This window comes from Geotrypetes seraphini, chromosome 2 (assembly GCF_902459505.1).
Source record: "Geotrypetes seraphini chromosome 2, aGeoSer1.1, whole genome shotgun sequence".
Lineage (NCBI taxonomy): Eukaryota > Metazoa > Chordata > Amphibia > Gymnophiona > Dermophiidae > Geotrypetes > Geotrypetes seraphini.
The window spans coordinates 290,134,793-290,151,348 of NC_047085.1; the positions used below are offsets into that span (position 1 = coordinate 290,134,793).

Genomic DNA, 16,556 nt, shown 5'->3' on the forward strand with positions numbered 1-16,556 from the left:
GCTGTTCATTTATTTAAAAAAAAAAAACAAAAAAAACTACTGTGAACACTTCAGCTGCCAAGTTCTCTCAGGGTTTCCGCAGCTGGCATTGTACTTGTTGCAGGTTTCCGAGTCTTGCTGCGTCTTGTCAGGTAGAAACTGACATTTCAGCAAGCATGCTGTAGCTTTCTTCAGGGTATGCTGTGAGGGCTGCAGTTTATCTTTGTAAATAGGAATTAAATATCTTATTTTTCTAATACACAGCCTGGTTCATTGCATGTCGGGTATTATATTGTCCAGGGGTTAGACTTGTATTTACTTAGAGAGCATACAGTGGTGTGCAAAAGTCCTGCATCACTTGACTTGGTTGATGCATTTTAAGCTATGTAACCATTTGTTATGTATTCCAGAGTACTACACACAATCCCATTACACATATATTTTGTTCCCCTTGCACTGGATCCCATAGGAAAGCACAGTTACTTACCGTAACAGGTGTTATCCAAGGACAGCAGGCAGATATTCTCTACATGTGGGTGACGTCATCCACGGAGCCCCGTCGCGGACAGCTTTTCAAGCAAACTTGATTGAAGGTCTTCAAAGTTTGCTAGTGCTGCACTGCGCATACACGAGTGCCTTCCCGCCCGAGTTAGGGTGTGCGTCTCCTCAGCGTGGCCTCAGTTCAGATAGCTAGCAAAGAAGCCAACCAGAGGAGGTGGGTGGGTTGCGAGAATATCTGCCTGCTGTCCCTGGATAACACCTGTTATGGAAAGTAACTGTGCTTTATCCCAGGACAAGTAGGCAGCAGCATATTCTCTACATGTGGGTGACCTCTAAGCTAACCAAAAAGGGACGGTGGGAGAGTTGGCAATTTAGGAAAACAGATTTTACAAAACACATTGGTCAAAATGGCCATCAAGTCTGGAAAAAGTATCCAGACAGTAATGAGAGGTGAATGTATGACCTGAGAACCAAGTGGCAGCCTTGCAGATTTCCTCAATAGAAGTTGATCTGAGGAAAGCTACAGACGTCGCCATCACTCTGACCTTATGCCCCATGACTCAACCCTGCAGAAGGAGACCAGCCTGAACATAGCAGAGAGAGATACAAGTAGTCAACCAGTTGGAAATGGTTCGCTTAGAAACAGGACGCCCCAACTGATTTGGATCAAAAGATATGAGGCCGAGTGCGTTGCAAATAGAAAGCCAACGCACGCTTACAGTCCAGAGTATAAAGCGCCACTTCTCCAGGATGAGAATGAGGCTTCGGAAAAAAACACAGGAAGAACAATGGATTGGTTGAAGTGGAAATCCGAAACCACTTTCAGCAAGAATTTAGGATGGGTACGGAGGACCACCTTATCATGATGAAAAACAGTGAAAGGCGAATCCGTAACCAAGGCTTGTAGCTCACTTGACCCTGCGAGCAGACGTGAGGGTAATCAGAAACACCACTTTCCAAGTGAGATACTTCAAATGGGCCCTATCAATAGGTTCAAAAGGAGGTTTCATCAACTGAGCAAGGATCACATTGAGATCCCAAACCACGGGAGGAGGTTTGAGCGGAGGATGCCCCAGTATCTCAGAGTAGAAAATGATTTGAAACAGTTTAAAAGTAGTTTAAAAAGTTTCCTTTTTAAAGACGCGTTTAATGTATGAATTTAATTTTATTGATTCTTTTTCTTTCCACTTTTTTATTTCTCTGATATTCCCCATACCTGTTGTTTTTTACCATTAATGTTCTTTTAATATATACAATTGTAGTTCTACCCATCCTTTCCTTATGTGTCCGTTAGTCTGTATGATTTTATTTATTAGTTTTAATGATAATGTATCTAATTTTAATTAATCTGTTATATATATATTTATCTGTAAATCGCTTAGCAAATTAAATTAAGCGATCCAACAAGTCAAAAATAAACTTGAAACTTGAAACATTGAAAAGACCCTTCATGAACCGGGAAACCAGAGGATGAACAGAGAGAGGCTTACCGTCCACCGGCTGATGAAAAGCTGCAATGGCACTGAGGTGGACTCGAATAGATGATGATTTGAGACCAGCCCGAGACAAGTGCAGCAGATAATCCAGCACTGAAGACAAGGAGGCAGAATGTGGCTCCTTACGATGCTTAACACACCACAAAGAAAATCTAGTCCACTTCTGAGTGTAACACTGCCTAGTGGACTGTTTCTGAGAAGCCTCGAGAACATCCTGAACAGATTGTGAAAACTGTAATGTGGCAATCATGTCAAGAGGAACCAAGCTGTTAAGTGTAGAGACTGCAGGTTGGGATGAAGCAGAGAACCTTGACTCTGTGTAAGCAGAGAAGGGAAAACCGGTAGAAGAAGAGGCTCCCTGGCACTGAGTTGAAGTAGAGGGAGAACCACGGTTGTCTGGGTCACCGAGGAGCTATCAGAATCATGGTGGCATGGGCTGACTTGAGTACGAAGAGAGTCTTCAGAATCAGAGGGAATGGAGGTAACGCATAGAGAAACAGGTTCGTCCAATCCAGAAGGAAAGCATCCACCTCAAGTTGGTGGTGAGAGTAAATCCTTGAGCAGAAACGAGGCAAATTGTGGTTGAGGGGGGAAGCAAACACATCTACCTGCGGAGTCCCCCACCGAGCAAACATCTGATGCAAGGTCGAGGAATTGAGTGTCCATTCGTGAGGTTGCAGAAGGCGGCTCAATTTGTCTGCTAGACAGTTGTGCTGCCCCTGAATGTAGACTGCTCTGAGAAAGATGTTGTGACGTAATGCCCAATCCCAAAGTTTCAGAGTTCCCTGGCAAAGAGACCGGGAACACGTACCTCCCTGCTTGTTGACATAATACATGGCCACTTGGTTGTCCGTCCGAACCAGGACCACACGGTCTTGAAGTAGATGACGAAAGGCTTTCAGAGCGTTGAAAATGGCTCGAAGCTCCAGCAGATTTATGTGACAGCGACAATCCGTGCTGGACCAATGACCTTGGGTATGGAGACCGTTGAGGTGAGTCCCCCATGCGTACTCGGAAGAGTCTGTCATAAGGACCTTCTGTGGAGGGGGCGCGTGAAACAGAAAACCTCTGGAAAGATTGGAAGAGAGCATCCACCAGCGGAGAGATCGTCTCAACGAAGGAGTCACAGCAATGTGTCGAGAACGGGATCCCGATCCTGCCACTGCAACGCCAGGGTCCACTGAGGAACTCAAAGGTGAAGTCTGGCAAAAGGAGTCACATGAACTGTGGAGGCCATGTGACCCAGCAGGACCATCTTGTGCCTGGCTGAAACAGTTGACAGAAGAGAAACCCGCAGGCAAAGGCGAATGAGAATCTCCTGACGAGGTTGAGGCAAGGAGCGGAGTCGTAGCATGTCCAGCACCGCTCCAATGAATTGAAGAGACTGAGAGGGACACAGCTGGATTTGGGGAAGTTGACCTCGAAGCCCAGACTCTGAAGGAACATAATAGTCTTTTGGGTCACTGCAAGAGCCAGTCATCGAGGTACGGAAACACCTGAAGACCCTGCGTCTGCAGAGCCGCTGCCACCACAAAGAGGAACTTCGTGAAGACCCTCGGAGATGATGCGAGTCCGAAAGGAAGAACTCAATACTGGAGATGGAGATTCTCCACCCGGAATCTCAGAAATCTGCGAGAGGCAGGATGAATCGAGATGTGAGTGTAAGCCTCTTTGAGATCTAGTGAGCATAACCAATCCCACTCGACCATCAAGGGGTACAACGTGGGAAGAGAAAGCATGCAAAACTTTTCCTTGACAAGAAACTTGTACAATGCTCTGAGATCCAGAATAGGACTCAGGTCCCCGGTCTTCTTGGGGCTAGAAAATACCGGGAGTAAAACCCCGTGTCCCGTTGGCACAAAGGAACCTCCTCGACCGCTCGGAGGTTGTCACAACCCTAGCCCTAAAGCTAAGCTTGTGCCAGGGAAGTCTTCTGCTAATCCTAACATTACCCTAAAGAGGGCCAACCAATGTGACAGGGCAAACTCTAGTTCACAGCTAGGAGCAGAGTTTCAATTGAAACACCAAGTCACTGAGCCCCGGGGAGGGGAGGAGGAATGTGAGAATAGCTTAGAGCAGCAGGAGGTGTATCACATACAGGAACAGCCTAGGAAACAAGCTCCTAGGACAGGTAAAGCCCAGCTGCAGGAACTAATTAAGGCCCCTAGGAAAACTCAGTGCAAGGAGCAAGCTGCCCTTTCCCCTTTCAGGTTAGGGCGTGGTCAGCTGCATGCATTAGAGGCTGCCCTGAGGAGAAGTAAGGCAGTCTATTCTGGCTCTGACCAGGAAGGATCCTCTCAGGACCGGGCTCCTGACTCAACTATAGGACAGGACGTTGAAATGCCAGAGGCAGCTCCTGTCCCTGAAGCCAGCCAACTCTCCAATCCTGAACCTATGGAATTTATGTAGACTGCCATGGAACATGGAGATACAGTGATGGATGAAAGCTAAGTTCCATAACTTTATTGATTTTTCTATATTGGAAAAGTTGGGGATTTTTTTGGTTTAGAATGCCTGCTAAATCCCAGTGTACAGCTAAGTGAGCAGTGCTGAGCTCACTGCTACAAATGTGCCTCTTTTTGAGGGACATTAAAGCAAGAGTGCTGTTATTGAACAATTTTTGAGTTTTTGCCTTTTTGCAGTTTGTTTGGGACTTGTTGTGCTAAGTGAGTGAAAGGCAGTAGTGGGGAGAATCCACCATCCATCCTCGGGTTGGGTTTGTGGGGCCAATTTTTTGGGCAAGCTAATTTGAAGCTAATTTCAGGTGGATTCAGCTACTCCCTTCCCCCCACCAGTGTGCTTAGTTGGTTGGGGCAGACCGGTTGCAAACCAGGTCTCTGCAGCGTTGCTCAATCCAAGGAGCAACCTTTTGAAAGACTCATTTAAGGCTGAACAATTAAGATAGCTGTATGTGTTTTTCTTTACCTGCTCGGTTATTGGGACTATTGAAGCTGAGCTATCAAGTATTGCCTGTGACACTTACCTATTTATACCTGACAAGAAGGTGAGGGCTATATTATTGAAAGCCCTGATTTATTTTTGCATATTGTTTGGAATTGTAACATTTACCATGAATGAAGTGTTTCAAGGCCAATAAATTGAGACACTCTTTAGAAAAGAACTTTATTCATTCTGACCATTTTGTTTTTTTTTATTCTTAAGCCAGCAGGACCTTTAACTTATTTTGAAGGCACGTGTAAGTCGGCCGTGGCAGAGCGGTGAACGGGGCCTAAGTTAAACCCGGCATCGGCCGTGGCAGAGCGGTGAACGGGGCCTAAGTTAAACCCAGCACCGGCCTCGCCACAAGGTGAAGGAGAGCCTGAGCCTTCCAAAGAAGGAGGCGAAGCTGCAACCTGTTGGAAGGACAGTCTCTTGGAGGCAAGTCTGGTGGTACAGTCAGAAACTGAAGCGAGTAACCCTCCTGGATGATGATGAGAACCCAGAGGGCCGATGTAATCATCGCCCACTGATGACAGAAAAGACTGAGATGACTTCCGATGGGCAGGAGAGAAGGTTGATGGATGTAAGGGGGCAGTATGCTCAGACCAGGATTGTAAAAAAGACGGTGCTGGTTTAGCTGCCGCAGGGGTCTGAGGCTTTTGGGGGCCCCTCTGCTGCTGCTGCTGATGTCTGGGTGGCGGGCAGGAAAAGGCCGGCATAGACCTTTGGAGATAGCGCCGAGGAGGCAGTTTGTACAACTTAGGAGGAGGAGCCTTAGGCCTTACCAAGGAGGCAAAGGACCTTTCATGCTCCGAGAGGCATTTGGTAGCCGCCTTGATGGAGTCATTAAACAGCTCATTGCCCAAGCAAGGAAGATTCGCCAGATGATCTTGCAAGTTAGGATCCATGTCTACTATGTGCAGCCAGGCCAAGCGAATCATAGCCACCACAAAGACCATAACCCTCTGACAATTCAAAAGCATCATACGTGGCCTGGAGCATAAAGAGGCGAATCTGAGACAGAGTATCCTGAAGCTGGCGGAACTCCGGCAGACAGTGAGCCGCCAAATCAGCATGGAAAGACAGCATGGTCTTAACGCAGTGCTTGAAATAGGACGTAAAATTGAAATTATAATTGAGGACCCTGTTCGCCATCATCGAGTTCTGGTACAGATGACGGCTAAACTTGTCCATGGTACGCCCCTCCCTGCCCGGGGGGACAGCAGCTTAGACTTTGGATGGGTTAGACTTCTTTAAAGAAGATTGATGGGACAGCTGCGCCTTCTCAAACCCCTTGCACAGGACTGTCCGATAGCGAGACTCCATCTTGGACGGTATAGCAGGAATGGCATAAGGGGTCTCCAAATTCTGGAAGAAAGTCTGCCTCAAGACTGGGTTCAACAGGAGGCGCAGAGATTTCCTGGGTGGATGAGGAAGCTCCATCTCCGCCAAATACTCCGGGGTATATCTGGATTTAGACTGGAGATCCAGCTGAAGAGCCTTTCCCATGTCAAAAACGAACCTGGTGAAGAAGGAAGCCTTGGAAGAGGAAGGCCACTCCGGAGGCATTGAGGATCTGGACCTCGGGACAGCCGAGAAGGAGGGAGAAGTCTCCCTCGAATACTGAGCCGGCATATCCATGTCCAATAACAGGGACGCCAAGGAAGCTCTACTAAGAGACAGCAGAAGCATCGAAGAATGCTTACGCTTAAGCTGCCTGGAAGGAGAAGACCCCGGTGTCTGAGGAATGGAAAACTGTGGGGCAAGCCTCGGAGAGCCCTGGGAGGAAGAGACCATCCGGAACGGCTTCGAGGAGGGAGTCCTCAACTTGCCTCGACTCGGAGACCGAGGAGGCGTGGAAGATAGCCGAGGCCGGGACCCAAGTCCATGTTGCACGGAAGCCTCGACAGACCGCGAGACCCGAGGCACTGGAGACCGTCCCCTCCAAGGAGGGGGTCCCTCAGCCACTTGGAAGTCAGATGTCTCGAAGATGAGGCACACTTCAAATGGTGCTTCGATCGAGGCCGAGGAGCATGCGACTCAGGCCTCGAAGGAACTGGAGAGGAATCGCTCGAGGACAACCAGCGAGATCGGCGAAGCTTGTCCCGAGGAGCCCTGGCAGGGCGCTCAGGCTGGCTCGCAGGGAGCAAGGTTGAGGCTGGGGCAAGCTGGGTCAGAACGGAGGAGATTTGTGTTGTCAAAATGGCCTTAAGCATATCCTCAAACATCGGCACCGAGACCAATGGATCTGGTCGGGCAAGTGCAGCAGTACGCTCCAATGAGGGCGACCTCAAGGAAGAGTATTCCCTTTGCTTGGAGGCACGCTTGGAGGGAGGTCTCATAGAGGCTGGCAGGACTGCGCTTACTGCCTGGGATGCCAGAGACTCTGTGGAAGGCTTCTTCAGTAGGGAACCTGAAGGAGGAAGAGGAGACTTACCTGAGGACGAGGCTTTAGCAGGCGTAGCCGACGGGGCATTTGAGGCTGAGGGCGACTTGATCGAGTTCGAGGCTGAGGCCGTTGCCGTGGCTGAGGTCTTGTCCTCAGGCTGCTCCCTAGCGCCGAAGAGCTTGAGGATCCGGGCACGCTGCCTACGAAGAGCCCAAGGTTGGAGAGTGGTACAAGGCGGGCAGGGCTTGGTCCAGAGGTCGGAGCCCAGGCACTGTATGCACCAACGGTGGGGGTCGGTAACTGAAATCACCCGACCACATTGAGTGCACTTTTTAAATCTGGTAACAGGCCGGGACATAAGGAAAAAAGCTAGCCGCAGACGAACAGAAATCTGGGGTCCCCCAGGCTGAACGATCAAAAAGTCTTGTAATAAAAAAAATTTTTTTTTTTTTGACATGCCGCACAGCGACTCACATGAGAAAACAAGAAAGCAAGCCACGGTGCAAGAAGGCACTTAGATTCAATGCAGAGCTGAGAGACAGGGCTTTCTGGCTCCGTGGAAAACTAAGAACTGAGGCCACACTGAGGAGACGCGTGCCCTAACTCGGGTGGGAAGGCACTCGCGCATGTGCAGTGCAGCACTAGCAAACTTTGAAGATCTTCATTCAAGTTTGCTTGAAAAACTGTCCATGACGGGGCTCCCTGACATCACCCACATGTAGAGAATATGTTGCCTGTTTGTCCTGGGATAACCAGGAGCCATATAAGCATATAGATAATATGCTTACAGTTTCACAGCAATGTAATCTGAAACTGTTTCGTGTTCACATCTGTTTCATTTGGAAGATGACATTATATGTTTCCAAAGACCTGTGTAACATAAAATATAATAACTACACATACCAAAACAGACTTACCATTTGAGGAACTCCAAAAATGACAACATTCGTATACTGGGAAAAGCTGACCTGCAGGGAAATGTAATGACAAGTGAAGCTAAAACTAATAATTTTTGCAGGACAGGAAGACTAAACAAAGAAGCAAGAAGTATATCAATCAATGCAGGGTTCTCACATGGCAATGCTCTACTGACATACCCCCACACCCTAAGGGATAAGGAAAAATTACCTTTTATCATAGTTAAGGTGATTATTCTTTATCATACAAAATTGGTCTGAGATAGCTGAAGAATAGTAAAATAACCAGATTGTGTCTGTTTACTCAGGCACTAGCTATACCTACTTTCATTACGAGTCAGTGTGGTTAATTTATATTTATAGCTATGGATGATCCAAAGTAATTCAGAGTGTCAGTAGGTTCTGAACTTTGGCTTCCCTTGTTCTCAGCCTGCTGTTTTAACTATTAGGAGAAGGCATTCATCATAGGTGCCAGATGAAGGTACAGAGCACCCCCAATATTCTTCCCAGCACTACCCAGACATCAGAGTTAAAATATTCTGGATGTAGAACAGGGTTGCCAGATGGCAAAAAATGTTCCAGCCAAACTCATGGCAAAAAGTAGCCCAAACAACTGCCGCTGGAAACCCCTCTAATTTATCAAATGCTTCATACAAATTCAAAATGTTTGTTTATACACTGCACATATTCCAAACAGTCCATAATGGTGTACAAAAGACCAAATCCCAAATACAAATCATTCAGGAAAAATACAATAAAAACGAGCACATAACGAGTCCTAAACAGCAGCAAATTAATTTTACCTTTGGATGACCATGGAATAAAGGGAGTGCTAAAGGAGGACAAAGCAATCACTGATATTTTTTGCATCTGTATTTACCGAAGAGGATATACACAGCATAACGGAACCCATCAGGCTATATATAAGAATATAAGAATTGCCATCTCCAGATCAGACCCTGGGTCCATCAAGTCCGGTGATCCGCACACGCGGAGGCCCTGCTAGGTCTACCCTGGCAAAGTTTTAGTCCCCATATCACTATATGCTTCTCAAGGGAGATGTGCATCTAATTTACCCTTAACTGTATCACTCTATGCCACTCTTAAGGAGATGTGCATCTAGTTTATCCTTAAATCCTAGAACGGTGGATTCTGCAATTACTTCCTCTGGGAGAGCATTCCAGGTGTCCACCACTCGCTGCGTGAAACAGAACTTCCTGATATTCGTCCTGGACCTGTCCCCCCTCAGCTTCAGTCTATGTCCTCTTGTCCGTGTCACATTGGACATTGTAAATACCTGCTTTCCCTGCTCCATTTTGTCGAATCCTTTCAGTATTTTGAAAGTCTCGATCAGATCCCCTCACAGTCTCCTCTTTTCAAGGGAGAACAATCCCAGTCTCCTAAGTCGTTCATCGTAGTCCAGGTTCTTCATACCTTTCACTAGCTTCGTTGCTCATCTCTGCACCCTCTCTAGCAGTTTTATATCCTTCTTTAGGTATGGAGACCAATGCTGGATGCAGTATGATCATGGCTCTGTAGAACGGTATTATAACTTCCTCTGATCTACTCATAATTCCCTTCTTTATCATGCCTAGCATTCTATTTGCTTTCTTCGCTGCCGCGGCACATTGTACCAATGGTTTCAGGGTCCTATCTATCAGTACACCCAGGTCCTTGTCCTGTTCGGTCTTTCCCAGAGTTACACCTGACATACTATACTTGTGATCTTTATTTTTTCTGCCTAAATGCATCACTTTGCATTTTTCCACATTAAAATTCATCTGCCATTTATCTGCCCACTTCTCCAATTGATTCAAGTCGCTCTGGAGTTCCTCGCTGTCCTTCTGCGATCTGATTGCCCGGCATAGCTTTGTGTCGTCTGCAAACTTGATGATTTCACTGGATGTTCCTTCTTCCAGGTCATTTATGAAAATATTAAATAAGATGGGTCCAAGTACCGAGCCCTGGGGTACACCGCTAGTCACTTTTTCCCATTCTGAGAACTTCCCATTTATGCCCACTCTCTGTTTTCTGTTCTCTAGCCATTTGCCTATCCATCTTAGTATATCTCCCTCTATTCCATGGCCTTGTAATTTCCTGAGAAGTCTTACATGTGGAACCTTGTTGAACGCTTTCTGAAAGTCCAAGTATACAATATCCACCTGTTCTCCACTATCAATTTGTCTGTTCACTGTCTAAAAAAATTGAAGTAGGTTCGTCAAACATAATTTCCCTTTCCTGAACCCATGTTGACTGGCTCTCATCAGGTCGTGTGTATCTAGGTGCCGGACTATGCTATCTTTGATCAGTGCCTCAACCATCTTTCCAGGGACAGATGCGAGACTCACAGGTCTGTAGTTGCCTGGCACTCCTCTCGATCCTTTTTTAAATATCGGTGTTACGTTCGCTATCTTCCAGTCGTCTGGTATCTGTCCTGTTTTGATTGACAGGTTGGCAAGTTTTTATAATAGTTCTCCGATTTCAAATTTTAGTTCTTTTAGGACTCTCAGATGAATTCCGTCCGGTCCAGGAGATTTATCACTTTTAAGTTTGTCGATCTGGTGGTAAATCTGGTCCAAGTCCACTTCTACTGTGGTGAGGCTGTCCTGTACGACTCCCTTGAACACTTTCACTGTGTCAGGTATTGTTGCGGTGTCTTCCTTTGTAAAGACAGACGCAAAGAAAGAATTCAGTCTGTCTGCAATTTGTTTGTCATCCTTGATGCACCCTTTTCCTTCCAGGTCATCCAATGGTCCCACCGCCTCCCGTGCGGTTTTTCCCTTTTACGTATCTAAAAAAAGGGCTTGAAATTTTTGGCCTCTTGTGCTATTTTCTCCTCGTAGACCTTTTTGGCAACCCTCACCGCCTTGTGACTTTTTTCTGATCATCTCTATGTTTGTTCCAAGCTTCGGATGTTTTTGTGCGTTTCCACGTCTTAAAGGAGTCCTTCTTTTCATTTATGGCTTCCTTCACCTCTTTGGTAAGCCATGCTGGCTCTCTTTTGCCTTTGGTTTTTTTTACTTTGGACATCCGCAGATGTAGAGGCTTTGTGCTTCCATGATAGTATTTTTCAGAAGGGACCATGCCTGTTCCACCGTTATGACTTTGCCCATCTTTTTCTTGATCCGTTTTATCACCATGGCTCTCATGCTGTCGTATCTTCCCTTTTTAAAATTGTGGTTGAGGTTTTGGTACCTTTCTCTTTCCCGACATCAAGTTTGAAGTTGATCATGTTTGTGATTGCTATGACTTCTACTTCCTTTGCCAGACCCGTAATGCCATTTAGGACCAAGTCCAAGGTGACGTTTCCTCTCGTCGGCTCTCCTACCATCTGTTCCAGGAAGCAGTCCTCTAGCACTTCCAGGAACTTTGCCTCCTTACCACAGTTGGAGGTTCTCAGGTCCCAGTCTATCCCCGGGAAATCCCCCAAGATTATGACATTACCTGCTTACATTCTTGTTTAATTTCTTCTATCATTTCCGAGTCTGTCTCCTCCCTCTGTCCCGGCGGTCGGTAGTAAAGGCCAATTTTTATGTCAGCATTGTTGTGTCTGGGAGTCCTGATCCAGAGGGATTCCAGCTTCTCTTTCTCTTCCGCCATAATCTTTCTCACGGATTCTAATCCTTCCCGAACATATAGGGCAATACCTCCACCTTTCTGCCCCACTCTATCTTTTCTGTACAGTTTGTATCCCTGTAGTACTGTGTCCCATTTGTTTTCGTCATTCCACTATGTTTCTGTTATGCCAATGATTTCCAGTTCGTCGTTTTTTGCTATTGCTTCTAACTCTCCCATTTTGTTTCCCAAACTTCTAGCATTCGTATACATACATTTGAGTTCCCTTTGTGTTACCTTCTTGGACTTTTTAAGCTTAGCAGTATCTACTGTTTCTTCCACGGTATCCTTTTCTGCTGCTGTGTTGTCTTCCTCATTTGCTTTGTGGTCGACCCCTCCTGTGTCTGAGTAGTTGTCCGTAATTCCTTCTACGGGGCATCCTGTCGCCCGGGCCATCGACTGGTGGTCGACTGTCGGCTTTCCCCTGTCCTTTAGTTTAAAGCCTTCTCTATGGCCCTCGTCATGTTGCCTGCCAGTACTCTTACTCCTTCCTTGTTGAGGTGCAGTCTGTCTTTTCTGTAGTACTTGCTTTTTTCCCAGAACGCCGTCCAGTTGCGCACAAAGTCAAAGCCTTCCTCCTCGTCTCATCCAGGTGTTGATTGCTTGCAGTTCCCCTTGTCTCTTTGCATCCGCTCTTGGTACTGGGAGGTATATGCTGAAAACGAAGACGGGAAACTGGCAGGGTTGACGGTCAGTCTAGAAGAGGTATGCAAACAGATCGATAGGCTTAAGAGCGATAAATCCCCGGGACTGGATGGCATCCATCCGAGGGTCATCAAGGAACTGAAAGGGACTATAGCTGAACTGCTTCAACTAATAGCCAAACCAATAGCCAATCTGTCGATCAAATCGGGAAAGATTCTGGAAGACTGGAAAGTGGCGAATGTTACACCGATCTTCAAAAAAGGTTTGAGGGGAGATCTGGGAAACGGCAGCGGCGGCGAAAACGGTGAACAGAATGCTAGGAATGATAAAGAAGGGGATCATGAACAGATCGGAGAAGGTTATCATGCCGCTGTACCAGGCTACGGTGCGCCCTCACCTGGAGTACTGCATCCAGCACCGGTCGCCGTACATGAAGGACACGGTACTACTCGAAAGGGTCCAGAGAAGAGCGACTAAAATGGTTAAGGGGCTGGAGGAGTTGCCGTACAGTGAGAGATTGGAGAAATTGGGCCTCTTCTCCCCTGAAAAAAGGATTCAAGATAATGAAGGGAATAGACTTAGTAGATAAAGACAGGTTGTTCATTCTCTCCAAGGTAGAGAGAACGAGTTCGGCACTCTAAAGTTAAAAGAGGATAGATTCCATATAAACGTAAGGAAGTTCTTCTTCACCCAGAAAGTGGTAGAAATCTGGGACGCTCTTCCAGAGGGTGTTATAGGGGAAAACACCCTCCAGGGATTCAAGACAAAGTTAGACAGGTTCCTGCTGAACCAGAAAGTACACAGGTAAAGCTAGACTCAGCCAGGGAAACTGGTCTTTGAACTACTCACTTTTGTACTCGATCTGTTGATTCTGCATCACAAACTAAACATGGCTCCCCACCTTTTTAAGGACTGGCACTACCTTCCAGCGTCTATTCTGATAGGAGGAATGTAGCCAATCCTAGGACACGGTTTCTCTAAAGTCTGTTAAAGCCCAGGATAAAAAACAAACAAACATACTTGCCCAGAAAGAGCAGAGATGGATCCACAGGCTTAATTCACTAGAACCGCAGGGTCTGAATAAATCAATGGAATGGCAGCATTTTTATTGAGTTTATTCATTTTTAGAAACGTGTTGTTGTGGCAGTTCCTTGAGTTTGAAAGGCTGTCTTCAGCGGTTATCACGTTGTTATGTATATCCTGGTACTTCTACTTCTTGTGCCTTTTCTAAAAGACTCTCCTAAATCTCCATACCTCCCTTGATTCATAATAACTGGAATTCTAATTTTAATTTGTTTACTAGAAACCCCCATTATTAATATAATAAGTTAACCTTGATACTTAACTTTTGGCGATCCATTTTGGGGTAAAATAAATAGAATACTGGAAGTTCCATTGGCATTGACGAATGACATAGTGCTGTTTGGTACGTTATTGATGGCTAAGAGTCCAATAACTTCATATAACAATAGATTACTTTTCATCATGACGGGAGTTGCCATACAGCTTATTTTGAAAAATTGGGACAGTTTAAACTATAGTTTTTGGTGGGAATCCTTGTGCCAAACTTATAAATTTGAACATAAGAGTGCAATACATTTGGGACATTATAAGAAATTCAAGGAGGTTTGGGACCCATTGACAAAATTTTGTAAGATTGATTACTAGTTTTGTCCGTTGATTATACACATCCAGAAAGGGTGGGTGGGATATGTATTTAATTAATTATTTGTAATTTTGTTCACCTTGATTATTTGTATTGTTCTTGATTGTTTTTATACTGTATGACAGGGTGGGTGGGAGGGGGAGAGGGATATGTACTTATTATATCATTTGATGGAATTAAGTGCTGTCTATATTGTTAACTGTTGATAATATGATGCACTTTGTGTTGGTTTATAAAAGGAATAAAGATTTAAAAAAAAAAAAAAAATATATATATATATATATATATATATAATAAGTCAAATCTCAGGACCTAAAAAACCCTTCAAATTCCAATGAGCTTGCAATGGGCTCTCCAAGGAGCTCACTAAGGGGCACTTGCCTTCTGCATGCCGCGGCTGGTATCTAACTGGCAACAAATAGTGTCAGGGATGATGTCATATAGAGACGTCAGTCTTGGCACCTGTAGCTCTGCCATCTTAGTCTCAGATAGCGTTCCACAGCAGCTGACAGTAATAGGCAAAGTCAAGTTGATGGAATAGTCCTGTAGATAGTAATTAACAAGGACACCAATGCAGGAATAAACCCCGAAGCTGATGCCCCAGTTGACCACCTAGTCTTGCCTAAAGGTTGGGCTAGCCCTGCATACAAATTCTAAAAGAAGATAAATTTGGCATTTTGCTTGCTATAAGGCTTGGTTACAGATATACACCTTCCACAGATCCAACATGAAGAAACTGGTATTGTGATGTACTCCTTCTCTCCAGGCACGATATCTTGAGTACCAGACCAGCCAGGGATTTAGTTCAAAGCCAACAGCTTGGAATCCTTCTTTGGCTGCTGCTATCACCTACAAAGAAACAAATCAACTGATCAGCAACAAGGATGGTCCAGATGGTTACACTTGTTTTTTGTTTTGTACAAAACAAAGAGCAAACATCCATGTGTTTTCTAAAATTTGCAGAAAACGATTTTAAGTTCCAGAAAATGCATCTGCAGAAATCTTGGAAATCTTGGCAGAAATCTAGGCAATCTTGAAAGTTCATGTACTGTAACGTCTTGGGATTTTATATTCAAAGGATTTATGCTCCTAACTTTGGGGCCCTTGTACTAAAGTTTAGCATGCACTAACAGAATACACCTACACACTGCAGCTCTGCAACTGCTCCCTACCCCCAATCTAGATAAAATTGCCCCCAAACGTAATAGCAAAAGCAATACAAACAAATATAACAAATGGTTCGACACCGAACTTCTAAAAACGAAACAACTAGCCAGACGATTGGAAAGAATCTGGAAAAAACAGGAGAATCAGCAGACCATAACAAATGGAGAGCTAATATAAAAATCTACAAACAAATGATAAAAGACGAACATAAAGCATTCTACTCCACTAAAATCAACTCATCTTGCAATGATTCGTAATGAATCAATACAAAAGAGCTATTCAACCTGGTCACGAATTTATTCGACACCACTCGATACACCATACCCACACACAACACTAAGTTACCCTCTGTGAATGACTTAGCACTGCACTTCGATTCAAAAATTAAAAACCTTAGAAACCACTATTCAACAAATGACCCTAATGATCATCAAATAGCTAACACCCAAGGAAATGACATACCAGCAGACATGATCTGGAGCTCCTTTCAAGACCTAGAATGGAGTGATTACACCAAACTATACAACAAATACTCTAAAACTTATTGCATTCTGGACTCATGCCCCCCAGAAATTATGAAAGCGGCACCATTACAATTCAAACTATCGCTGCTACAATACCTGGCTCACAACCTAAAAAAGGGGAAGTTCCTCTCTAATAACGGTCACATAATAATAACCCCAATTCTAAAAAATCACAAAGAACCCTCAGCCCTAATAACCAACTACAGACCGGTAGCATCCATTCCGTTTATTGTAAAAATCATGGAGGGACTAGTACACACCCAACTGATGGACTATCTTAATCAGTTCTCTCTTCTACACGAAACTCAATCCGGTTTCAGACCTTTATTCAGTACGGAGACGGTAATTGCAGCTATAGATAACCTGCACCTACTGTTTAGCAGGGGCCTCAATGCATTGGTTATGCAATTTGATATGAGTTCAGCCTTTGACCTGGTAGACCACAGGAAAATGCTACAATGCCTAGACGCCATTGGTATCAAAGTCGAGGTGCTGAACTGGTTTCGTGGCTTCCTTACATCCCGCACCTATCAGGTACGCTTCAATTATGAGCTTTCCGATACCTGGAGCAATCCAACTGGTGTGCCACAAGGGTCATCACTGTCTCCATTGCTATTTAACGTCTACATGTCCTCACTGGGCTTGCAATTAACTCAGCTGGGGATAAAACTATTCAGTTATGCAGATGACTTCACGATTATAATCCCATTTGCTGAC

At 45.2% G+C, this 16,556-nt stretch overlaps 1 protein-coding gene across 3 annotated transcripts in view; it reads right to left on the reverse strand.

Annotated features, from left to right (window-relative positions):
* ATPSCKMT (ATP synthase c subunit lysine N-methyltransferase) overlaps window positions 1-16,556 on the reverse strand; it is a 111,623-nt gene that overhangs the window by 16,972 nt on the left and 78,095 nt on the right. For all 3 annotated transcript variants that reach the window (XM_033929815.1, XM_033929816.1, XM_033929814.1), the window contains exons 3-4: window positions 14,860-14,997; window positions 8,223-8,273 (exon numbers count right to left, since the gene is read on the reverse strand). In XM_033929815.1, the coding sequence (XP_033785706.1) occupies window positions 8,223-8,273; window positions 14,860-14,997 (189 nt within the window). The remainder of the gene's footprint in view (window positions 1-8,222; window positions 8,274-14,859; window positions 14,998-16,556) is intronic.